The sequence below is a fragment of the Pezoporus flaviventris genome, unplaced genomic scaffold (assembly GCF_033815535.1).
Source record: "Pezoporus flaviventris isolate CSIRO_AGI_PZ_B2104156 unplaced genomic scaffold, CSIRO_AGI_Pfla_v1 ptg000007l, whole genome shotgun sequence".
NCBI classification, from domain to species: Eukaryota; Metazoa; Chordata; class Aves; order Psittaciformes; family Psittacidae; genus Pezoporus; species Pezoporus flaviventris.
Window position 1 is genome coordinate 6,197,325 of NW_026892555.1, and position 27,335 is coordinate 6,224,659.

Genomic DNA, 27,335 nt, shown 5'->3' on the forward strand with positions numbered 1-27,335 from the left:
TGCCTTTTCCTTCCATGCCTTATGAGGCAAAATATTCTGAAAGATGTAAAGCTAAATGATAAAAAAGCTTTTCCCTAATTTCCTTCATAGTAGTAAGGGCATTGCAATGCACCTACATGATAAATCTTAGTGGTTACAGAACGGCATTTTGCAATATGGGCTATTTCCTATTCAGATTCAAGACAGGAATGCTGTTCTAGGTAGCTCAGACGGCTGTTTATAGTTATTACTTTCTTCCTGCCAATACAATCCCCAAAATTTTTGCCAAGCCAGAAATTATGCCAGAAAAATCAATGTCAATACCCCATGAGAAACATACAAGTGAATCATTTCTTGTTTTGTTTTACCATGCAACACTCTGTAAAGTTGGGGGAATGGAAGGATGAAGTAATTGTTCAGAAGCTCATGAATTCAACACAATCTAACAGTATATGTATTGTGGTACAATACATATATAGGGAATTATACAGGTAAAACACAAACAGAGATAACTTTATGAAGCATCTCCTTCCAGATGGCTAAGTATGTGTACATAGTATATCTAAGATTACACATATCCTTATGTACTAGTCCTTCACAAGAGCAATTTCAATTTTCAGGAGATGTACTTTTTGCCAATTTCAGTTCAAAGGAAAATTAGTGAAAACCTTAACATGGAAAAAAATCAGATCCAAGTAATGTTTAGTTTTGGCTCAGACAAATGACTTTGTAATGAAGTCCAAATGTTTGTGTGCAATAAACCCATTTACCAACACTAGAAGTAGTAAAACAGAACAGAATTGCCAACATAAAAGTTGAGGACTATTCTGGTAATTTTCTTTCTGGAAAAAGTCCATTACCAACATCTGCTCTCTAAATGTTACATTCTACAGAGCGTCATGTTTTGCAGGTCCTACACTGCTGCTTTCTTAAGTCACATTATTCTTATATGGTAGCTTGCAAGACTGTTAGGAGCCAAATATCAGACACAAAGGTATTTTCATTCTGTTAGTTCTCAGCAATAATGACACTTGAACTTTCCACTAAGCTTTTTCACATTACATTATTGTATACAGGAAAATACTCATTTATAGAGCAAAATTTAAGCTGGTATATCAACACTATAGCAAAGCAGATGTCAGGTGTAAACAGCTTTGTTCTCAACTTTGCTGTGAACAGTTCTGCACCATTTCAGATAAAAGTACACTGTAGAAGTCTTAAATAATTAGCAGAAGGTAAAACACTAAGTATCTATTTATCAATATCACAATAGCTACCAGTATCGCAGAACCATAGAATGGTTTGGGTTGGAAAGGACCTTAAGATCATCCAGTTCCAACCCCTCTGCCGTGGGCAAGGACACCTCACACTAAACCATGTCACCCAAGGCTCTGTCCAACCTGGCCTCGAACACTGCCAGGGATGGAGCATTCACAGCTTCCTTGGGCAACCCATTAGAGTGCCTCACCACCTTCACAGTAAAGAGCTTCCTCCTTGTATCTAACCTGAACTTCATTTCCCATTTCAGTTTAAACCCATTCTCCCTTGTCCTATCACCTTTTCCTACTCTCATTTTCCCAGTGGGCAAGGTTTGAAGCTCCAATCACCCCAAACCACCAAAGCAGTAATGCAGAGCTGTAGCATTTCAACCATTTGCCATACAAGTTTCAAGAAGTTCTCAAAGAATCTGCTACTGATCAAACTAGGAATGCTGGGTCTAAGCAAAAAAGAGTGAGGCTAAATTATAACTCAGTAATAGGTGCACAAAGTTCCCTTTCCAGACATGCACATTATAAGGACCCAACAGTGGGGAAGCCAAGCTTCTAAATGTGTCATGTGATATTTCCCATTATGTTCAAACTATCACCTAACACAAGCAATTTGTGCTACACAGCATTTCCCCATAACTGGAACACAGTGCTCTTTGTAATCCACAGAGTTTCCAAATAGCAACTCTCTTTAAGGAAATAAAATGTGAAGAAAATAAATCATAAGTGCTTAAAAACACTGCTGAGAATGAAATGGGAGAAGGAACACACAGAGAAAGATTCAGATCTGTCACAAAGACAACTCCACAGCGGAGAAAAACAAAAGGATGCACTTTTTTTTTTACCACCAAGTAAAGGCAAAATACTAGAATACAGCCATGTTTAAGCAGCAAGAAAAATGCAATCAGCTCTTGTGTTTCAGATTTATGATTTAGCATCACTAAAGCTGATTCAAGTTCTCATTTCTGTTTCTTTCTGATCACTCAGTAACTTGACTGATACGTGATACTAGAGAGAAATCTTATAAAAAGGGTTGTTAAAAGATAACATCTAGTGATTTTTTGCCAGTAAAGATGAAATTGAAAGAAATTGAAAGTAAAACTTCCCAACTGTAGAATATTTCAAATGTAGATAAAGCAGATTAAGACTTACCTTTGTGCTTGAGTGCTATAGCTGTTATCATAGGAATCATAGGTTTGTTCGTCGTAAGCAGTTCCATAGCCATCATCATACTCCTGAAATGATATAAAAGAAAGGTAGTATTAACCATAAGCACAGTCCCAAAGCATAGTAACCTAGATCTAAATAGGAATACTCTTCTGAAATGTATGAGACACATACACCATGAAGTGGCAAAATGTTGGTAACAGAAACTACTCCCATTTAGGAGGTCACACACATCTAAGACTAAAGGTTTTAATTACTGGCAGTGTGCTTTGAAAAGATTTTGTTTTAACACTACCTTGTGCAGAGACTGCAAAATTACTTCACATCTCCATATACTTGAATTTAAGCTGTGTGAGCCACCAACCTTCAAGAAAGCTCAGGGGAGCATCTCAAGAATCAAAACATCTGAATAGATATTGTGCAACTGACATTTCTGGTCAATAAATGCAAAGCTCTTTATAGATAACAGATGGGAAAGAAATTCCTTAGAGGTAACACTAGTAAGAACGATTGTTTTACTTCTCTGAATGCCCTCTATATATTTTTCAACCTGTGGGAGTTTAGTATGCATTAACAAAATAAAAGCAAGCATTTCTTACTCCTCCCACATTATCCACAGTATTTAAGTATCCCCTGTAGTAACACTCATCCCAGAATAGCACTGGATTTAAATGAAGTTGAACAAGCCACTAACGCCAGCTACAAGCTGCACAAGTTTCAGATAAAAAACAAGTGACAATGATACCAGGTTTTTCCCAGAGAAAGATGTACTATGGAAACCCAGAAACTGTCAGTAGTATGTTCCATCCAGTAACAGAGATAAACATACAGAAAGTAGAAACAATGCTTCCTTTGTACTAATTCCTAGGAAATCCTAATATCCAAATCCTATCCAAATATACCAAAGACCCCTAAATATCCAGTAAATGGTCTTGTCTGGTTTTGCCTGATGAGGAGATACTTTGAAGATATAAGGACCAAGAAAAATTAAAATCGGGCATTATCATAAATCAGGTATTTTGAAAATAAGTGTATGCCAAATCCTAACAAAGTAGATAGTCTCAGGAAAGAAAAAGCTCTTTACCAGGAAAGGGAAGCTTCAAGAACCTTTCAGTGATGACAGAAAACAAAAGGTGACTAGCAGCATCAATTAGGTGGGGATGACAAATGATGCATTGTTTGACCCCAGCAAAACACAGCTCCAACATCTGTAATTGAAGGCTTTCTAAACATTGGAAGGAAAGCCTCCTAGAGCAGAAGCCAATGACATCCTCAAAACAACTGACAGGAAACTGAATTTGCAAAGAGTTTTTAGCATTTTTTTCCGGGAAAACCAGGCCATCTGCCCATCAGCACTGTTCCACCACCACTAGATCAGTGAGCATTATTGTTTCCAGGCAGTGCTTAGTAGATGGGTGTCTATGAATGTTTGCCAGTACAAATGAGTGACAGCGTGTTCACAGAGCTGGAAGAAGAAATGAGGATCCTTTCAATTGTCTGTTGTAAACTGATCCATGGATAAACAGTCCCACTTCAAAAGGAAATGCATTATCTTTCAGTAATTCACTGTCCTGAAACTAAAAATTAAAACACAGTCCTAGTATTATCTTTGCCCATCTGATATATATATTTTTATTGATAAGCCATACACTGAACCCACAAAACTATTGCCTCCTGGCAATTATTACAAGCAAGCACTTTATTACTTACTGATGCAATGCACAGACATCTGTTAACAATACAGACACTGATTAACAGCAGAAGCTGTCTGAGCCAACTTACTTCCTCTGCTCCAGAACATTTACATGACATTTTCTCTCCTTTCATAGACTCTCCCAGCTGTGAACCAGCCATCCCTAAGAGGAGCTCCCAAACTTCAAACCATGCACACCCAGCAGTGGCAACAAATCATGGAATCATAGAACAGTTAGGGTTGGAAAGAACTTAAGATCATCCAGTTCCAACCCCCTTGTCATGGGCAGGGACACCTCACACTAAACCATCTCACCCAAGGCTTCCTCCAACCTACCCTTGAACACTGCCAGGGATGGAGCATTCACAACCTCCCTGGGCAACCCATTCCAGTGCCTCACGACCCTAACAGGAAAGAACTTCCTCCTTATATCCAATCCAAACTTCCCCTGTTTAAGTTTTAACCCATTACCCCTTGTCCTATCACTACAGTCCCTAATGAAGAGTCCCTCCCCAGCATCCCTATAGGCCCCCTTCAGATACTGGGAGGCTGCTATGAGGTCTCCACGCAGCCTTCTCTTCTCCAGGCTGAACAGCCCCAACTTTCTCAGCCTATCTTCACACAGGAGGTGCTCCAGTCCCCTGATCATCCTCATGGCCCTTCTCTGGACTTGTTCCAACAGTTCCATGTCCTTTTTATGTTGAGGACACCAGAACTGCACACAATACTCCAAGTGAGGTCTCACAAGAGCAGAGTAGAGGGGCAGGATCACCTCCTTGGACCTGCTGGTCACGCTCCTTTTGATGCAGCCCAGGATACAGTTGGCTTTCTGGGCTGCAAGCGCACACTGAAGCCGGCTCATGTTCATTTTCTCATCAACCAACACCCCCAAGTCCTTCTCCGCAGGGCTGCTCTGAATCTCTTCTCTGCCCAACCTGTAGCTGTGCCTGGGATTGCTCCCACCCAGGTGTAGGGCCTTGCACTTGGCATGGTTAAACTTCATGAGGTTGGCATCAGCCCACCTCACAAGCATGTTGAGGTCCCTCTGGATGGCATTCCTTCCCTCCAGCGTATCAACCGAACCACACAGCTTGGTGTCATCGGCAAACTAGCTGAGGGCGCACTCAATCCCACTGTCCAGGTCAGCAACGAAGATGTTGAACAAGATCGGTCCCAACACCGATCCCTGAGGGACACCACTCGTTACTGGTCTCCAGCTGGACATTGAGCCATTGACCACAGCTCTTTGCGTGCAGCCATCCAGCCAGTTCTTTATCCACCGAGTGGTCCATCCATCAAATTGATGTCTCTCCAATTTAGAGACAAGGATGTTGTGTGGGACAGTTTGAACACTTTACACAAGTCCAGGCAGATGACATCAACTGCTCTACCCCTGTCCATCAGTTCTGTAGCCCCATCATAGAAGGCCACCAAATTGGTCAGGCAGGATTTCCCCCTAGTGAAGCCATGCTGGCTGTCACCAAGCACCTTGTTGTTTTTCATGTGCCTCAGCATGCCTTCCAGGAGAATCTGCTCCAAGATTTTGCCAGGCACAGAGGTGAGACTGACTGGTCTGTAATTCCCTGGGTCATCCATTTTCCCCTTCTTGAAAATGGGGGTTATATTTCCCTTTTTCCAGTAAGGGAAGCAGAGAACTGAAATTAACCTTTTCACATGGTAGAAGAGCTTTGCCATGAAAGAATCATTGCTTAAGCAATCAGTTCTATTCACATTTACTAAGAACTGATCATGAAAGAAAAGGGGAAGACACACTATTCTGAAGTTACAGTGTATCTATAACTTCTTGAAGACAAATGAACAAAGTAAATGTGAAATAGGAAGACCCTTAATAAGACAACCAGCAGAATAAAATAGGTTTTCATGAGGTCCATGCTGTATCAGACTTGAGTGTTTCTAGTATCAGCATTTCTCTTCCAAAGAGATGTTGCCCAGAACTCATTACTGTTTGCCATTTGGTGTTAATAAATTGACTACTGCAAAAATTAAGCCCTGCATTATTACATTGTTGAAGGTGGCTTTGATTGCCTTGAAGGATAAGATGTCTGGTTTGTAGTTTATACGTGGGACTCCTGTCACTTGGCATTAAAAAGATCAACTTCTGCTGTTGCAATTACTATAATCTGCTTAAACAGATCAACTCTTCCTTTTTATTGCTGTATTTACATTTATAAAACCAAAAAAATGCATTAAAGCCACGATAAATATGGGGAACATGCTGCAAAAAATCAAACAGGCTTAAAGTGCTGCTCTCAATGGCTTGTTCTATTAAGAGATAAGATATTTTAATTCCAAAACACTTGTTTATTGTGCACTGTTCCCTCGAAGTAGCAATTAGGGAGGGACAGCTGAAGTATGTTTCAGAGCTTTCCTTGTATTATATCTGACACTGTTTTCTTAGGGTATTTGAAACCTCTCTTTCAGGTTACAAATAAGGGTGGTCAAGGCAGAATGTTTTACATTTTAGATTAAGTCCACACCACCTGAGTATTTTCTTTCTGAAACAGGCCTCTTGTGACTTCAATAAATGATTTAGTACCTGCGTGAAATATCCTTGGCCATCTTGCCTGCTTCTGTACTGTAAGACATCATGCTAACTTAAAAATACCATGTTTACACATATATAATGAAAATGGACAAGCCAGAGCCTAAATATGGATATCCTGTACTAAAGTACATCACAGCTTCACTGAGAAGTGTTGTTACACAGACTTCAGGGTATAATACAAGAATGACATCTTAAGAGTATTTTAACTGCATCTTTTCTGCTGATTTTTTAGGATGTTTCAGGTATTTATAAAGGAATTCATTTTTGTATTTAAAGCTGTAGTCTTTTATCTGGATGACATCATTTGTGTTCCTACTACCACAAAATGCGTATGATGGACTTCCCTCTCTATTCCAATTACAGATGTCTACAAATAGCTCTTCTTAAAAGTACTTCATACACAAAGTTTACTTGTGAAGCTGTATTTCCTCTCCTGCTCAAAAAAAAAACCACCCCAAAGCCCAAGCAAGATCATGTTCTCATCCCATGAATGGGAGCATTTTTTTATTCATTATTCTACTTTTCAGACTAACCTATAAAACTAAGTCTCATTAGATTTAGTCTGATCAAGAGCCAAGTGTGCTGTAGTTTGTGCTTACAACAACAACACAGAAAAAAGTGAGCTGAAAATGCTGAAGTCCTCTTAAACTACAGATATGTTCCACACAACATATAAAACATCAGCAAGGAAGATAAAGAGCCATTGTCCTGACCTTTTCATTTCAGTCTTAGAATCTTCCTCCAAAGTAACAGAAGAGGTAGAATTACAAGACATCCTCTGAAAATATTAAACTATTCTGTAAAACCTCAAACCTTATTAACACTGATATTAAGCCAGCTTGTAAGCCAGAATTCTACATTTCCTCTTAAAGAGAGCTTCTGCCTGCAGTGGTATCATTGATAATGCTTGCAGTTGATATAAATCCACAGAGCAGCACTGGTAACAGCAATTGTTCAGTGGGAAGTGCAGAAATTTTTCATGAACAGAACCAAAGGCAATGTGTAAATATGCACCCTTCAAATATATTAAATACTAAGTTACTAGCACTGGTCAGAAGGTGATAAAAGCAAGCAATCTTTGCTAAAACCTCTGCAACAGCCAAACCATTATAAATCATGCTAAGCCTTGCTCATCAATGTTTCTTTCCAATTATTAAGTACTCTAAACATAGCCTTGTTCATGGGGAATAGGAAGTAGTGGCTTTAAATTATAATCTCCTGACAGTGACAATGACAGATTGGTGTTCGGGCCCTCTTTAGGGGAAATTAGCAATGTTCTAAAGAGAACAAGCTAGAATCAGAAAGAAAGAAGAGGGTAAAAAGTTCATTTTAACAAAAAGGCCATTTGTAGTGCTGGAAAACAAATCCTGAAAGCTATAAGAAATCAATTTTCCAGCTCTCCCCAACTAAACAAATCCATCCAAGGGAAAAAAAAAGGCTGTTATCACTACAACTAAAAGGTTGTTTCTTTTCCTCACCATTCTCTGAAATTAATACTTACACCAGTACTTTATCACAAAATACTAGACAAATGACTTCTTTTTAGACAGACTACTACAGTCAAAATGCTTGTGTAGAGATTAGCTTGGAGAAAGAACATGAGATGACATCAATGCAGTGCAATGAAGTGGGCTTTTTTTTGGTAAATTACAATTGTAAAGGGAACAGCCATTTTGTTGTGTAGGAATAACATCCCCCATCATTTAATCAACGGGGAATATGGGGCAATCAAAACAAATATGGGCAGCTAAATGAGTGATAACATTAAGGACATTAGCAGGAAACACGCACAGACTGTAAGCTCTCATTTTGTACATTTTCATCTGTTTTCATCTAGAAGGAGCCTACTGCATATTGAAGCAGAACAAATAAGGTGCTCCTGGAATGACAGATGTACTTTTACATCTTTCATGTACCTCAAAAAACAACCCAAAAGAGCTGCTAATGAACACAGGCAACAACATTTAAACCAAGTTACAAGCAAGCCAAAACAATTCTGTCTTTCAATATACAGCAGAGAGCAGTGCCAGTATCAGGAGGACAAATCATGCTCATTCAAAAATAAAGTCAGAATGTGGTCAACTTAGATGAGCAGCTTAAACTAAGATTTAATATGCACATTTTAAATGCACATTGTAGGTGAACTTTCAACTCTGAGACAGCCAGCTGGAAAAGCTTTTCAGCCTTCCCTCCAAAGTATTCTACTGTTTCCACACCCAAAGTCACCCGACCTCGCACAAAAATGTAAGTTTTCCATGTTTCTTTCCACCTCATCTTGAAAACTCAGGAGAAAGCCAACGTAAAAGACTCAAAATAAACACCCCAAATTAAGGACCTAAAGCTTTTCTACATTTTCTTCTTGCTTGTCCTATTCAGCATGAAAAACAACATTGGAATTGGCAAATAAGCCAAGAAATAATGGCTTGATAATAGCTTGCTTTCCAGAAGTCTTACCTGAATTCACCCTGACTTTAGGAATAGTCTTCACAGTCCTGAAAAGCTAGAACACAGTAACTACATTGTTTAAAAGGGGTAATACCTAAGTGGAAACCACAACATTATCTACAAATGGGAACAGAGACAGAATAAACAGAAGACTATCTCTTGTTCTTAGAGAATGAAGCTACCTTAAACCCTTTTCCAAACCCTCAGTTATTGTGAGTCACATTCGAAATAACTAAGCAAATAAAAGCATTTGAAATCAGTGTTGCCTGTTATGAGGGATCCATCAATATTCAGAAGACCAAGGCAAATTAAAACATGGTGTGACTCCTGCACAGTGAATTACAATTATACTTGAGCTTTATGCAGGGAGAACTCAGATTATTTTCAAAGCCTTTTGTCATCTGGACTGGCATTGCTTAATATTCTGCCACTTCAAGAAGCATTAGGGGTTTTCTATTAAGAAGTTCGGGCATATTTTATATAGTATACAAGGATTTTTGCTCTTTTTCCCCAACAGATCATTCCTTCAACATGAACAGCAAGCAAGCAAATGAACATTGAGAAAAATGTCTGCTTTAAAACCAGTTCACCATGTCAAATGAGCATTGTATTAACAGCTCCAAGCAATTGCTTTCACAGAATCCTGATTTTCAGTTTTTCAAAATCTAAACTAAATATGATTTCAACAAGGGGACAGAGGATTCAAACTCAGTGCTGTCAATCAAATCAGAGCACTAGCTTTCTAAGAAGGTACACTAAGTAATAGGCTATAGGTTATTCAGCTGAATTGGCTCTCACCTCTAACTAGTAAGACTCTTGTCCTGGGTTCAGCAGTAGCTGAACCCAGGACAACTCTACATTCATTCCTTTCACTAATGGATACATACAAGCATCTTTTATAATGACTGCACCATGTAGTTTTGTTTTTAGCCATCCAGCCAAAAGTTACAGGTGAACAAAATTCCCTAAAGTCTACACACAGATTTGTAAGGATTTCTTGCAAAATCGAAAGGAGAGAAACCACTGCCCCTGCCCCTGTATCCTAGGATAGTCAGTGTGCTGGTTGTCAGCACACCAGATCCAGAGAAAACCAAGGGAACGTCAATACCTGTGATAAGTATTTGGACCAAGGGCCTTCCACTATACAGGAAAAATACTCAGCTTTCAGTTACAAAGATGACAGCATGTTATGGTAATGTCCTTTGGGTCTTCCCCATTTCTCACGGGAAATGGTATGAGCATGGTCTCATACTGTTGTAATACCTATAACATATGTATCCTACAGTATACATAGCAAAGTATAATCTTATACAGACATAACATGAGAACTACAAACAATCTGAATTAAGTACTGCTTTGTCCATCAGTGAAACAATATATTTCAGGAAATATCCAGAAGTATATGCTTCAGGAACTATAAATCTTAGTAAGTTAGCAATCCCTAAGCTTTAGGATCTTCCAGAATCAGTCAATAATTAAAGCTAGATATTAAAGAGTAGAGTTTATCAGTGTATTTCAGAAACAGAACTAAAGCTCTGCCACAACTACCCCCCCCCCCCCCCCATGGAGGAACATTTAGATCACAATGCTTTCTCCAAAGCAGTGTTGAAGGAAGTCTTGGCCATAACTTACTAGATTGACAAGCTTTGTTTTTCAGTGCAGACATTCCATGATGCCACAACAATGGTTACAAACCCATGTTTTAAGTCCAATTCTTAATACCTAAATACCTGATTATGAGCTCACATAAACCTCACTTCACATTTAACACTTCTGAGCAGCCAAAACAAGACTTGACATGGCATCATCACAAGTATATTTACAGAATATTTACAAAAAGTTTTCCTTTGTAAAACAAAAATAGCAGCAAATGAAAATCTAACCTAAAAAAGCTTCAGTCCCATTGCTGGGTTACCGATTTGGAAAAAGCTGCAAGTGTTTGAAGCTGATAAGAGAAGGACAACAGGAAGAGGAGAGAACAGCAAACTAGACAGCAACCAAGACTGAACAGTTGTGAACCAAGCAAACTAGACAGCAACCAAGACTGAACAGTGATGGAACATTCCTTAAGTAATTGATGCTACTGAAGAGTACTGAATTGCTACCATACTGTTAATAAGCAGGAAAATATGTGAACGCTTAAACTCTCCAGCTAGCAGCTTAATACAATTCCTATTTCTTATCTTAATGGACTAAGCTGTCAACCTACAAGTTCTCTACTTAGAATAATAAGTAGAGAAAAACTCTCAATTAAGAGAATGATGTCCCTGAAACTATCTGGAAGTGCTTCCATAAATCTAGCAAGACTAGCATGATCTCCCTTATCCAAGCATTGTAAAAATAATCCTGGCCATGCTTCACATGTCACTCTAGGCTTTCTCCTGACGTGACTGGTTGAGGAGATAAAAACGGGAGATGTGTTTGCCTTCAGACAAAGTTTATCACACCAAATAGCAGTGATGTTAGAACTGTGATTATAAAGCTGGCTGGTTGTAGAGACCGGAATTTTTCCTATCATCTAAGCTGATGCTACAGCTATTAAAGGGGCAATGATCAGAGAAAATAAGGAACTGTCATTTCCTGGGTTTAAAAACATCATGGTACTAAGAATATGGTGAGGTCCCAGGAGGAGTGGGTCTTAGGGCTGAGATACACGAGTGAGATCGACAACAGTGAAGTGGGAAAACTAGTTATACTGAACTGGAAAAAGGTCACAACATATCAGAGTAGCAGGAAAATCCTCGCTTCTGCAGTGAAGGGCAAATCAAGCATCCAGAGTCAGCAGTGCAAGTATCCCAGAAAGATGTACCTCTGTGTACAGCCTTCTGCAACAGTAAGTTCCTGACAGCCTCCCTATGGGATTCAAGCACAGGACAGCAATGGTCACCTTGTTCTGTTGATCACAAGCCCAACTTAAGTTGAAATTAATGATTTCTAGCCTGTGACATGATTTTCCCTATGTGAGATACTGCCTACAGAATTAACCCTTCCAAATTTTCAGAATGATTGTTTTCCATTCTATTTTAGAAAACAGCTTAATCCAGAAGAGGAAAGAGAGAGATTATTATAGGCATGAGGCAGAATTAAGTTCCTCATAGATGTTAAAGAGTTACTGGTCCCAAAGACTATAGAAAAAAGCAAAGGGAGTGAAGGAAAAAAGAGGCTGTTTGTGAGTCATCTGCTGTCACAAACACAGTACACTACAGAGGAAGCGGGCAAGAAGTTTATGTATTGAAAGCCCTGCATCATCTTTGAGATATTTAAAGCATTACAGAAGCAAATGGTTGAAGACTTCCATCCAGAATGTATTTTGCTTCTTTCTCAACTTGCATGGTTTCACATTATTTCAATGAGTACAAAGCAGAGCAGAGGCTTGTAAGCCCAAGAGCATGAAAAGGTTGACCCTGGCCATACACAGGTGCCCACCAAAGCTACTCTATCACTCCTGTCCTCAGCTTCCCATGGCTGCAGTTCTTTATGAACTGCTCCAGCATGGGTCCCTTCCCTGGAGTGCATCCATCAGGAAGAGACTGCTCCAGCATGGGTCCCTTCCATGGGGTTTATCCTTCAGGAACAGACTGCTCCACCATGGGTCCCCCATGGGGTCACAAATCCTGCAGCAAGCCTGCTCCAGTGCAGGTTCCTCTTTCCATGGGACCACAGGTCCTGCCAGGAGCCTGGTCCAGTACGGGTTTCCCACAGGGTCACAGTGTCCTTTGGGCATCCTCTTGCTCCAGCATGGGGTCCTCCATGGGCTGCAGGTGGAACCTGCTCCACCATGGAGCTCCATGGGCTGCAGGGCACAGTCTGCCTCACCATGGGCTGCAGAGGAATCTCTGCTCCAGTGCCTGGAGCATCTCCAGCTCTTTCTGCACTGACCTTGGGGTCTGCAAAGATGTTTCTCTCTCAGATTCTCATTCCCCTTTCTGGTTGCTATTGCACAGGTTCTTTCCCCTACTCCTTCAATCTGTTATCCCAGAGGTGTACCACCATCACAGATGGGCTCAGCCTTGGCCATCAGTGTGTCCATCTTGGAGCCAGCTGGCATTGGCCACAGGGAAGACTTCTGGAAGCTTCTCACAAAAAACACCCCTGTGGCCCCCAAAACTTGGCCCACACAAACCCAATACAGTTCTAAAGGCTGCTCTGTAACCTCTGTGGAGGCTCAAAAACTTTATGCTGCTTAAAATATCCACAATCTCACTCATGTCCTCATTCTTTAGACACTTATCAGCAAAGAGTGAAACCCGCTCAGATATTCAGGTTGGCAAACCAGCACTGTACACCAGATATGGCTAAACAGCAGTTAGTAAGTAAAGGACAGAAACAGTACTGACTCCTACCATATTACCTTAACCCATAATAGATACAGTTAAATCACTGATAATGTACTACAAGCAGGCAGTTAAAATACAATGGATTAAATTTAGCCTTTAACATACAATCACAGAATCAACTAGGTTGGAAAAGACCTTTCAGATCATCAAGTCCAACCGTTACTAATGGTTCCTAGTGATTCCTAATGGTTCCTACTAATTCCAGTGAATCTCAATTATGGTAATTTTAAACCAGACCAGCTTTATCAATTTCACCTCTAAGTGTGTCTTTATCTGTTAGCATATCTTGTTTTGAAGATAAGTGATCCAGTTCTACAGAACATTTTTAGAAGTTATTTAGCACAGCACCATGTTTCCTTACAGAGCTATTTTCTAATTACTCTCTCTCAGAAGTAAAACCTACATCAGGATACTGATCCAACAGCTGTCATCTTCACACCACTTTGACATACACATGCTATAAACAGCAGATATATCTATAAATACGAAGTTACTCAAATGTTTTTTCCTACCATATCACCATGTGTTCGACAGTGTATGCCCTAGAAACAGACTCTTTAATGAAGACTAATTCCTTTGAAAGCCTTGTGAAATAATCACTTTCTTGCAACACCCACCTTAACCAGCCAAATCAGGCATATCCAGGGGACATTCACATACACTGGTCAAATACTAGTTCTCAAATATTTAGTTTCTTCTGAACTGTTCAAGTATGTGTATAAACATTTGTACAAGCATTAAACTTCTTTCTGCATAAACTTTTAAGTGTTGTATAGAAAATCAGGTTTCTGATCGAAAGGACAAAGGTTGAGATTTCGAGGATGGGCTTTTTTTTTGGTGGGGGAGCAGTGAAAGAGGAGGGGAAGACAGTAAGTAGAAGGTTGAAAGTAGAACATCTAAATAGCAAAACCATTTTCTGGAAGTCAGGAACTCCTTTTTCACTAGTCTGAAAAACAGAGACAAAGTCCAGACAGAGCTGGCTGTAAAGAGGGCACACTAAAACCTTTAAGATGTATAAAACATTAAAAGCATTGTCCTTGAAAGTGTTACTTTTCTGTACAAGTGAATCCATTTTTATGATGCTGGTTTTGATTTAACGAGCTTTTCCTTTATCTCACTGCTCTGCAAGTTAAGGTAAGTTTACCCTAACAATTCAAAACTGTCTATAATTTTCAGTCATGTACAACAAAGTATTTTGATACTGTTTTAATTTTTAATACAATAAACATGTATGGCTTACTGAGATACACTCTACACTTAAAACTTGAGGATCAGCTCTAAAACGTTCATAAAAATAGTTTCATTGTCTATCCATTGAACAGTTCCATGACCACAAAGATAGGCTGGGAAGAAGAGTAGGATATTATTCTGAGAATTAAAAAAATCCATTGACATGATTTTTCAGATTTCTGTAAAGCAGAAACTATGTTTAAGAGGTACATAAATACTTTGCCAAATGCACTGTAAATACCTTTATGATAGTATATATAAACTGAAGTTGCATTAATATAAAGCAGATAGAGTCTGAAAGCGTACCGAGAGACGACCACATTTGCCATAGATTAATTAGGTGCTAATTAAAGAGATTCTACTAGTTGTAAAGTGACAGTTTGGATCATCCCAGCAGAGTTATACACTTTATGCACAACAGCATCTCGACTTACATATTCACCATAGGTCTCCTGTGCTGGAGGCGGCGGAAGGGGCCGGTAGCCTGCAGGTGGAGGTACTCCTCTTGCTCTGGGTGCTAGAAGCCCACGGCTCCGACTGACTGGTCCTCTACTGGGAGGCACTCCTCTGGGTGCTGGTGCCCCTCTCGGTACTCCTGCTGGTGGTGGAGGCACTCCTCCACGGCCCCTGTGAATACATGGACCACTCACCATTAACTACTTCACCCTTGGCCTTCCCTTCAACAGATCCCTCCCCCACTTCACAATAATTCTGCTTTGCTACAGCCAGAAAATGTTTAAAAGATTTACAGTTTGTCATTTTTTCTGTATGCTTTAATCCAATTACACACATTATGCAAAAAAAATGATAAAAGACACAAACTAGACATGATTCAGTGATGAGCCTCTCACTAGCTTGAGCCATCCTGGCATACACAGAAATACCCAAACCAATTCACTGGAGCAGTCAACTTCCCTAGAATTTGACTTTTAGTATGTAGAATCACAGTCACAGAGTAACAGGTTAATTTGAAGCTGTCAGGCTACATCATACTCAAACCCTGCACAGCGGAATCAGCTGCAACTGCCTTCTGATCATCCTGTGTAAGCTTCTAAATGCAATCCAAAGATCATGCTGCATGCAAGAGACTGGGTCAGAAAACACTGAATTTTCCTCTGGTTCTAAAGCAAAGAGTTCCAGCTGTTGCAGGAAACATTCAAACCTGTAACAAGTGTGCAGGGTGATTATACAATATAACCTGATGCTTTAGATATCTTTAGGAACAAGAAGTAACAGTATTTTTGGTCTTAAAGCTCTGACAGAATAAGCATTAAAATGCATTCCACTGATTTGGACACTTAACATGAAAAAAACCCAAGGCCTAAACCAAAACACTTTTGATCTTTAAGGTCTCTTCTAACCCAAGCCATTCTATGATTTAGAGGTGGTGTTTCCCCCCTCCTCCCTGTAGTAAAGGGAGAGACTTAGAGGTACAACCTGTGAAAAATTTGCACCATTTATTGTCTCTTAAGCAGAATGTTTAAAGCATTGCTAATAGGCACCTCCTTTTTAAAGGAGATCATTTCACCCCATGGACTATAATTGAGTTTAAATGACTGCTCTGTAGGCATACAGACACGTTCCAAGGAAATCACACCCTTACTGAATATTGTAACAGATACAAAGAAGAAAACAAGCACAAGCTCTACACCACCTTTCTACCTATGAAGCCATCTAATTAATCTGAAGAGTAGTAACTGAGTAGAAATACACAGATTTCAGTAGAAATGTCCAATTTATAATAAACTAAGATCCAGATTTGGCCTTAAGACTTCCTACCCCATTTCAAATAAATCCTGTAATCTCATTGGTAAACTGAGAAAAATATAATCATTTAATCACAATTAGTATCTGAAAAACTGCATCACTAAATGATGAATGCAGAGATGCAAACACTTGATACAATCAGGATAGATTTTATTAATTCTAATTACTGATAAAACACAGTCACAAAGTATTTTACACAAGCCTAGAGAGTAAGTGATTTAAAACTGTGTTTATTACTTGGTTTTGGCTAATCTGTAGAATGCCTCCTCAGGACAGGGTACCAGCTGCTTATTTGACTTCATTGCAGTGGGGGCAGGGGTGAGCAGTGAAGTTCCCAGACACAGCCTGCTGAAGTAATATAAAGAAATAGCAAATGTGACACTTTCCAAGTGAAGCCAAAGAAAGGGAAATGAACCTGTTGGCATAGACAATAGTCAATACCAAGTAAAATAGTAAAAAGATTCAAGAATCACTAGCTATAATCTTCACAGCATCCTTCAGACAGGGTGCAAGTGAAAGCAGCAGGAAATGGGACATAATGAAAACCATGGAAAAACATTTGGGGGGAAGGAAAGAAATAGTACAGTTTTTTACAGCCAGCATAGATTTATTCTTGAAGAGTAATCGGAGCACCAGATCCACATAAGGTTTTTTCTGCACTTCAAAACCAGTTAATAGGGCTGAAGTGGTGATGGGTGGAAAGTAACTTCTCCCATATTAGGGGGCCATTTAAAGAGTTACTGTAAGAAGAGTAAATCTGTGATATATTGCTCTGTATTAGCCATTATGGTTAATTATTAACTATTATTAACTATTAACTATTAATTATTAACTATTCATGGTTACTGCACCAGGCTGGAGGAGACTAGGAAGGTCCAGATATAGGAAACCCAGTAACAAGACAGTTCAAGTACCACCATGCAGATTTGAGTCATAGCAGAGTATGATGCTAAGACCAAAGTTTTAGAAACTGTAAATTATTATTTCATTAAGTTACCAGGGAGCTAAAGATGCTCAATTGACATGAACAATGAACAGAAGCCGACTCAAAATGTCAGGGAACCACTTGAACAGGCACCTTCGCATACCTTCACAGAAACAGATCAGTTCTGGTATTGCTTAATTTGGAACAGGGCAGTTATATAAATTGAGTTTGAAAAGATTTAAAAGTAAAATGGATATACACAATATGGAAAGCCATTTAGAGAAATACTATGGGAAGTCAGAGCAAATAAAGAGCAATACCAAGAAAACAAAAAGCTTGAGAAAGGGCAAAAGGACCTCAGAGTAAGGCCAGAACAGGAGGGTAACAAAGTATTAAAGGAGATACCACTTGAAAAGCTGAACCCATCTCTAACCTCAAAGGAGAAATGCTAATAAAACAAGTGTAAAATACTCAGAAAAGCAGGTCAGGGGTAATCTAAAGAATCTGTGAAAAGCCTAAACCAAAAAAAAAAAACAAATACTTCAAACATTCTGGAATCAGGAAACCTGCCAGAGTGAGGCCAAATCACCAGTGAAAGAACAGCAAGATATGCATATATGCATATTTATATGCATATATTACAGGTTTTGATACGTAATCAAGACACACTGGCTAAAGTTCTCATGGCAGAACCTTTCCTGATAGGGAATGCATTGGATGGTGCTGCCAACCATCTTTGACTAAAATGATAGAGTAAAAGGATCTTCCAGTTCATAGTCCCCTGCAAACTTGTCAATGGAACACTCAGCCACATCTCCCAGATTACTAATGAAGTTAAACAGGACTGGGCCCAGTACTGACCCCTGGGGTACACTGCTTGTCAGTGACCTGCAGCTGACTTTGTACCACTCAGCTGCACTCTCTGGGACTAGAGATTTGGCCCAATTTCAGGGCACTTGGCTCCTTATCCAGCCCACACATCAACAGCTTCTCTATGAGGATCTTAGGGAGACAGCCTCTCTTGAAGGCACAGCAGACAGTACTCACTACTCTCCCCTACCTACCACACCAGTCACTTCATTACAGAACACTGTCATATTGATCAAGTATGACTACATCTTTGTGAATCCATAGTTATTCCTCCTGATGACCTTTATGTACCTGGAAATGGTGTCTAGGATTAGTCGCTCCATCACCTTCCCAGAGATCATACAATACCAGGTTGGAAGGGACCTCAAGGATCATCTGGCCCAACCTTTCTTGGCAAAGATCAAGGTGAGGCTGAGCAGCCTATATACTCAACAGGTCCTCCTTGCCATTTCTGAAGGTAGGTGTGACATTTACTTTTCCTTAGATCCTGACCTGGCTTTGCCAAACTTTTCATGCTACACAATCTTTTGCAGTACACTACCTACATGTTCTCAACAGTAAGTTAATTCAAAAAGAAACCAGTTGATTCCAAACGTATGACAGGAGAATATCCGGAAGTTGTGAACACACTGCAGCACTGATCTACATGGCCTTGTGTTACTTCTGACACACCAGACAGCATATTCTAACCTAAAACTCCTGTAAGTTTAATTTTTCCATAGCTGGCCTGACAGTCATTCAACCATTATGGTCCCATCCATGCACACACTGAAGTATGAATTAAAAATAAATGGCAAAAATCAAAGACCTACACTCTTTACAAGCATTCTGCTGTTTCTTCAATTAGACTACTCCTACATGTTGGCTTTGAGAAATTACTTTTGCCTCCCCTCATCTTAGTGAAATCAAAATACCTGCTTTCAAACAGTCAACCCAACCAGCTCTCCCTTACTGCAGCCTTTCAATACTTAAAGGGGGGGGGGTGGGGTGTGTGCTTATAAGATAGATGATTTTAAACTGTATCTTCTAGTCAAAGAACAAAGGGCAACAGTTTTAAACTGGAAGAGCATAGATTTAGACTTGATACAAGAAACTCTTCAATGAGACTGTGCTGAGGCACTGGCACAAGGTGCCTGGAGAAGCTGTGGCTGCCCCATCCCTGGCAGTGTTCAAAGGCCAGGTTGGACAGGGCTTGGAGCAACCCGGTCTAATGGAAGGTGGCCCTACCTGTCACATGGGGCTGGAACTGGATGAGCTTTAAGGTCCCTTCCAACACAAACCATTCTGATTCTAACAATGACACAAATTGGTTTCCCCTACCCCACGCCTTATCATCATCCTCTAAAATTTCACTTTTCCAATATATCTTAGTTTGAGTCAGAATTCAGTGATCCTTAAAGCTTATTCCTAAAATAGGAATGTGACATTTTAGAGAAGAAACTACTCAGGTGTATATTAACATGTATGTTAACATGTTTATTTGCAGACTTTAATCAGTAACTGGTATGATTCTTTATTTTATAAAGTCACCTCTCAAACATTTAACAAGTGATGAGAAAAGAGCAGTCCTAAAGGTAAAGCTGAAACCAGCAAATTCCATCTGCTCATCCCCCAAAATCTTACTTGGCTCTAGACTCAAAAATTTAGTCAAGTCTGGAACAAGCCAGAAACATGAGGATAGGAAATTACCAAGCCACAATCATTAGGAAATTACTTACCATGTACAGATATACCTGTGCACAAGCTAAAACTGTGTATGCAAGCACAACAAATGTATTGTTTTCTACAAAGTAAAATTTTAGTATGGAGCTACACATGTAACAAGTCTTAAAAGAGGACTTGAAAAGATGCATTATCTTCAGTGTTAACATGTCTAATAAGGAGTAAACAAAGGTATAAATTAGTACTTTTAAGTCCAACTATTTAGGAATAAAGGCTTAAAAACTGGGAATTTAAACACTCGGATATTGCATCCTCAACAGGATGTTTCCTGTTATCAAGACTGATCTTGAAAATATTTCGATAGATTATAAAGGGATGTTAGGATTGAGGTTCAACTTCATTTTACAAGTTCTCAGGCTTTGCTTCAACCTCTACTGGATCTCTCAGGGATGCTTGGTATAAGAACTGTTTCATTTAACACTAAAACAAAGCCTTTAACAAAGCTCTCCTTCAATGAAAGTATTACTGAAATCAATTTCTGCTGAAAAAAAATCAGAGCATTACAACTGAGATATTTAACTCAATGGCTGTGGTATCTCAGCAGTAATAGCACTGAATTGCACTTACAGAATATGCAAACAGGGGAAATTCAGTTTGAGGGGAAGTTGTCTTGGAGTTGAAGACAAGTCAAACCAAGAACTTTTCAGCTTTCTTTAGAACATATTAGAAATGGAGATGACAAAACAGCTTTTAGCTGTCATCTCCAAATCAAATATTAACATTTAAGTTTAACCTAAAGACACTTCAATAGCTGCAGGCCAACTACAAAGGATTCTGAGCTATGTAACAGTGTAAGTGTTGCATAAAATAAAACAAAATACCAAAATCCAGAGGATGGAGCTATTCATGTTAGAAATTCAGTACTAAAAATTGATTATGGATGCACTAGCTAATAGTAGGTATCAAGTTCTGGCAGTAAGATCAGAACAATGATTCCTGTATTGCAGAAGCATTAGCTTGACATGAAAAATGAAGAAAATACACAACTGCATCTGTACTGAGCATCTGTAGCAGAGCTGTTATAGGTATCTATGGTGAAGTTAAAACAGGTATTTAAGAACTGAAGTAAAATTAGCAAATAAAATTTCAAAAATGGAGATCTCCAATTTGTAAGGACTTTTGTATGGCTGATTTCAGTGCTAAAGAAGTGACCCTCAGTATACATTTATCACTACTCTGAACAATATTAAAATCACAGAACAGATATTACACAATATAAGAACAAAAAACTGCTGATTTAGAGAAAATTACATTGTTACAGGACACAACTGGAAGTGCAAATTCTCCAAGATTCATTCTGCATTTCATTTGCAGCCGTTACCAGGATACACTTTACTGTACAACTGCAGACCTGTATAAATGCATTAATTCCTCAGTACTTTTTCTTCTAACACCCGAGTTAAAACACTTCAAAATATTATTCTGAAGTTTTAAAAGCTGATACGTAAGTTTCAAGCTTGCATTAATAAGAACTATAACCACAACTAAAGGAAAATTATTTACCATAGGAAACAGTTAAACTTGGCTGCTGCAGCCACAATTTCTCTGTACTGTAACAAACAGTTAAACACTTTATTTAGGTTTTGTTTTCACACTTCAGGACTCAAAGGAGCTGAAGCTGTCATCTCAGTATTGCAAGGAAGATGGGGGCTGCTAGGGTAAAAATAAAACATCTCCTGCACCAAAGAAAAATAGAGCAAAAGCAATAGACTTGCCTATTCCTGCAAACACAAGCTGCTTTTTGATGAAGTAATGCCACTCAGATAAGACTAAAACCATATTCTACCTCCAAAGCACTTCCGTAACATTTCATTATGACTGTGAAACTTAAGACAGTAAAAAAATATGCATTTTCTGTGCATCTGAGAAACTGCTCTGAAATGCCTATGTCACTCAAGGCAAGACAGATTTATCAGTTTTCAAAGCTGTGAGCTCCAGAGGGCCCATACACAGACCCTGCATGCACCTAAGGGACAACTTTAAAATTCAAGGCAAGCAGTTGCTCACAGTAAGATTAAACACCTTGCCTGATGTACATTGTTTAACACAGGTATCATTTAAGTTTCATTAAAAAAAATCAGTACCATTGCTAATTCACTCTAAATTATTCTATCTTCAATGAATGAAGATTGGTCCTGTTGTACTCTGAGGGGTGAGGTGGGAGGGGGTGTTGAAGGAAGAAGCTTAAAATGTACCTCCAAGTGAAATTCCACTACAGCTGACATACTTACCTGGACAAAGCAGGAACTGGTACTCCTCTTGCTCGAAGTGATGCTTTTCCACGGACCACTGGAACTTCTGCATTTTCTGAGCCACCATTTAAATATGTTAATTCCTGAAGCTGTGCCTGTCTGATTTCATCATTGTAGTCCTAAAACAGGGGAGCCAGAGAGGAAAAGTATCAGGCATGTTCTTTCCCACTGCATTTTGCCCCCCCCCCCAGCTTTACCAATTAAAATGTGAATGTTAAAATGCTGTAGATAGAGGTAACAAAGAATAAAGGTCCCATATTCTAAGTGGAGATCTAGTTTGTAGTTCCAACTGTACAATGACAGTGTGTTAAAAGCAGCAAAAATACCATTGCCTGGCGTTGCAAAGCAGTAAAAAATATGCTCATGAGGACAGTGCCTCATGAAGGAACAGGTGATAGGATCTACACTTAGAATCAAGAGTTAAAGTATAAACAAGTGAACTCATTCAATAAGCACATGCACTATTATCTCATAAAAAGAGCTAAACCAATCAGTTCTAGAATATGCAGCAGTAAAGAGACTGAGGACACATGGCTTGTTTCTTACTCTGCACAAACCTTCTCAAGGTCTATCAAAAAGAAAGCTGAAGTGATTTACATGGAATTTACACAGTAATTCTCAAATGCACAAGAGTTTTCAGGGACCTTGAACCAAACTCCAAAACAAACACATCACAGGAATAAGAGGCATGCAATGAACTCTTGAGCTACATGTTTTTCTATCATTTTTCCTACATTTAAAGTGAGCCAAAGAATGCACCTGTAAAGCTGAATCAAGAAGTATTCTATGCAACATGTATACATACAGAGAATCAAAATATTACTAGGTCCTCTAATAAGAACGAAGTGATGCTTCTGACACAGCAGCTCTGATCTTCTGTAAATCCCCTCATTTCAAAGAGCGGAGATTTTTTAAAATACCACCCATTTTACAATTCAATTACAAATTAAAACATCTGCGTCTCTCACAGGAAATCTGTGCTTATTATGTTTATGTACTAGACAGATACCAAGCGATCATCAGGTAGCCTTGCAGACAACTGAATAACTGCATAGAAAGAAGATTAAAACTTCTGTGAGTTCAAAGATCTCAATTATCCTTGAAACTAGACTTGTAAGAACAGAACAAAGCAATTTTTCCATTACATCACATTACTAAAGATAGTTACTACTATTAGGAAGAAATGTCACTATACAAGTATTTTGTCTGATCTACCTTGACTATGCTTTGAAATTTAACTCAAAACTGCCCATCTGAGATCATCCTCTATTTAGCAGCAGAAATCAACCAGCAAACAAAGTGAAGGAGAGTCTTCAAGACCAAATTAACTGCCTTAAACTCCATAATTGAAGCTTTTGAGAAAGAGTTTACATTACAGAACAGCTTAGACCCAATACACAACCGAGCCATCCTAGGGAGAGTAGAAACAGGCAACTGAACACTACTCTGGCCAGCAACATAGAGGAGGAGTATAGCAACATAGAGGAGTATAGCAACATAGAGGAGTATAGCAACATAGAGGAGTATAGCAACATAGAGGAGTATAGCAACATAGAGGAGTATAGCAACATAGAGGAGTATAGCAACATAGAGGAGTATAGCAACATAGAGGAGTATAGCAACATAGAGGAGTATAGCAACATAGAGGAGTATAGCAACATAGAGGAGTATAGCAACATAGAGGAGTATAGCAACATAGAGGAGTATAGCAACATAGAGGAGTATAGCAACATAGAGCTTAAAATATACATTAATAATATACAGTACAAATACTTTGTATTTGTAAATTGTTGCTGGACCAGAACTGGCTACAAACAAATTTCTATACAATATATGAAATAAAACTTCACTCTTTAAACAAAATGCTAAGGAACTGTACCACAAACACACAGGTCCCAGTTCTGACATGGTATTTATCAAATGTCCTTTGTAACTTCTCTACAAGACATTCTCCTCAAAAGGGCTTCTGAAAAATACCTATATAATCTAATACTAATTTAATTTCTTCAAAGACGTGCTTAGGTTGCTACTGTTCATGTTGGATCCTTTTTTTCCTCCCTGATGCTTTCTCATTTTCCCGTAGCAAACTACTAGACATACCAGCAGTCTTAGGTCACAGACAAGGACTCCACTGTGCAAAGGCAAAGAACAGAAATAGGGTCCTTATCACATGCACCAGAGGCAGGAGGAGGATACAGAGTGAAGGAGCAGTACAAGGAAGCCACGATAAGCAGCAGTGTTAATTGAAGAATCCATTTCAGAGTCTAATGGATTAACAGATGGTCAATTTATGAATACCCACTGCTGGAAAGCAGCACACTTCAAGTCAAATTGAGGAAACAATCTCTTCCTCACCTAGAACAGAAGATGGACACAGAAACCCTTTAGATTATGCTCTTCCCCTGTACAGTTTCAGCAGAGGTGGCACTTATTTCAGTCAAACACTGCTGCTGAATTCCAAGGGAACAGATGTACTTTCATTTTAGGAGTACTGCCCATCCTGACTACTCTTCTCAGAGCAGAGAGGATGTTTTCTACTCTAAGAATGACTACACCATGAAGATACATTCAAGGTAGTTTCTCCCTACACAGAATTGCTTACATGATCCAACTAAGCAACAGTTTATTTGCAATTTTCACCCAGCCCTGATCAATACACTTAAGACCTTATTTTGATTTATTAAACTATTAGTAAAAAGTTAACATTCACACAGACCCATGCAAGACCCTATGCAGTTCTGCAAAACCTCCAAGCAGATCTTTATCCTGGCAGTGTGCAACAGCTATCAGCTTTCCAGCACCCTTTTGGCACACACACCCACCCCTTAGATTTATTTTCCTTAAGCAAGCTGGCAAACCAAATGAGTTTCCAAAGCCTATCAAGCTCTTTCAAATGCCATTAAACACTTTCATCACCACAGCTTACAAACTGAGCAAGCAGGAGGCAAGGCAAAACTCAATGGGAAAAACTCAATTTTGCTCACGCTGCAAACTGTCTGCTACAGATTCTCTCTAATATTTCTATACCTGTCTTTAAAGCAAAGGAAAACAAGTAACTGGTACCCAACAGCAAAGCATAATTAATGCTGCAGCTGTCAGAATGATTGTCACTACTCAAAAATTAAGCAGAATGAAGTCCTATTGGCCAAAACTGCAGTAATCATGGTATAATACAGGAGCCAGGGGGAGGTGATGGTCTTTTCATCCTAACTGGCAGAAGTAATAACTAACATAATATTGGATTGCTGACCAGAAGCTCTGGCCAAACAAGAGGGACTGGCTAATTTAAAGGATAATAAATTACACTCTAATTCTGAAGCCACAATTCTACCCACAGAAAACAGGTGAGAGTTAAAGCAACATAAGGACAGCCAAAAACCCTCAAGTCAAGGTTCTGTGTCTTGGTTTGAGTTATATCAATAGCTTAAAGGGAAGTACACTACTGCAGCTGACTGAGGCTGAACTTAAAGGTGCACATTATGGATCTATAAAGATAGGAGAAGAGAGACTAAGGCATTTTTGGTATAGTCAGCAACTACAAGAATATTTTGTACCCTACATTCTAGGACCAATTGTTATGCTCTGCAAACTGCACCAGGACCATATTCATAAATCATCTTAAGCAAAGGTTGTTGGAAGGCATGGTTAGTTTACATTGTAAGGAGAACAAATTATGACCATAATCTTGCATACTGATAGCAGGACTTATTTCTTAAAATAGTGATAATTTTAAGAAAGTCACAACAGATATTATAGAAAGTTAACCTACCAGTAGTTCTATGGGAAGTGGGGGCAGAAGAGATAAAGGCATCGAGAACAAATCTCATAAAATTACATTTGAGAAGCCACAGGAAAATTAAGACGGCACTGGCTTGATCCCATAGCTCAGAAAAAATTATATAGTGTCAGTTCTGCTCAGTACAAAATGCAATGATCAAAAATCGAGATGAAAAGTGCACAACCAATGAATGGAATTGCTCATTATAAGTCTGTAATTCTAGTGACTTGGCAGTAGAGTCATGGCTAGGTTTTGATATACTTCATTTATTATGGTATTAGGTGAATCAAGCTCAATGAAGAAAAATAAAACCTCTGATGAAGGGGCAGCAGGATCAGATTTATCCTTGCTTCCAGTGCTTGCAAAAAACATTTATCAAAAATGAGCATATTTCCATCCCAAAAGAGAGCAGCTGTTTGCTCACTAGAATACTGAAGTTAATTCTCCCTTATCTCTTCACACACTCAAACTATAAGTCATGCAAATAACAGTAACCTTTGACATTATGACAGCCCAGCATTCCTACAGATATTCTCTGGAGTATCCCAGCATTCCTACAAATACACTCTAGAGTATCACCAACCTAATCAGTTAGGATGTGCAAGCAGTAGTATATTTATTTGCCTCTTCTTATGCATTTGGAACCTGCAAAGTTATAACGTGATGCTTGCTTCTTTATAACACACAAAGTGTTATTTCACATCATCATGTATTCCTAAATGAGCTTCTTAGTGATCATTACTTATCAGGCTTTGGTTCCTGTCAGGGGGTAGTGTTAGAGCATATGAAATAACTTTCAGACAAAAACATCAGATTAAACACTAAGGAGCACACAATCAATTTTAGACACTTGGGGACTTAATTTCATGGATCTAGGCTAGGTTTAGAATAAACTAAAATCCTCAAAATGCATACAGCAGCACTGCCACCTAATCTGTACCAACTGATTCACCCCGGAGTACAGCCAGCAGCGCTACCCACAACAAACTATAGCAGCGTACAACAGACATCCCTGACTGGTCCTGAATACAGCCACACTGACTATACTCTCAAACACTTACATGATGCTATCAGACATACACCTTAGCAAAGTCTCCTCAGCTTGGTCTCCCACATTTCCACTATCTGACATGAATCAAAACTAACACTTGGATAACCTTTTCAGCAGTAAAGATAAACAGAAGTCAGGGTACCTTCAGAATGCTTTGCTTTTTCCATTCATTTCATATCCAATAAAAATAGAATACCTACTGAAAACTTAATAGAGATAGGAGCTTCACACACAATAACACCTTCTCAAATGCCCCGTCATGAGTTTACTATCACAAAACAATCA

At 39.0% G+C, this 27,335-nt stretch overlaps 1 protein-coding gene across 3 annotated transcripts in view; it reads right to left on the minus strand.

Annotated features, from left to right (window-relative positions):
- Window positions 1-27,335, minus strand: part of KHDRBS3 (KH RNA binding domain containing, signal transduction associated 3) — an 89,197-nt gene that overhangs the window by 19,447 nt on the left and 42,415 nt on the right. For 2 of the 3 annotated variants that reach the window (XR_009742417.1, XM_061447686.1), the window contains exons 5-8: window positions 22,201-22,340; window positions 16,690-16,800; window positions 15,120-15,312; window positions 2,400-2,482 (exon numbers count right to left, since the gene is read on the minus strand). Coding sequence is in view for 2 of the 3 variants with exons in the window: in XM_061447686.1 (XP_061303670.1) it covers window positions 2,400-2,482; window positions 15,120-15,312; window positions 16,690-16,800; window positions 22,201-22,340 (527 nt within the window). In the remaining variant the exon portion in view is untranslated. The remainder of the gene's footprint in view (window positions 1-2,399; window positions 2,483-15,119; window positions 15,313-16,689; window positions 16,801-22,200; window positions 22,341-27,335) is intronic. The other variant, XM_061447687.1, reaches the window with a different exon arrangement.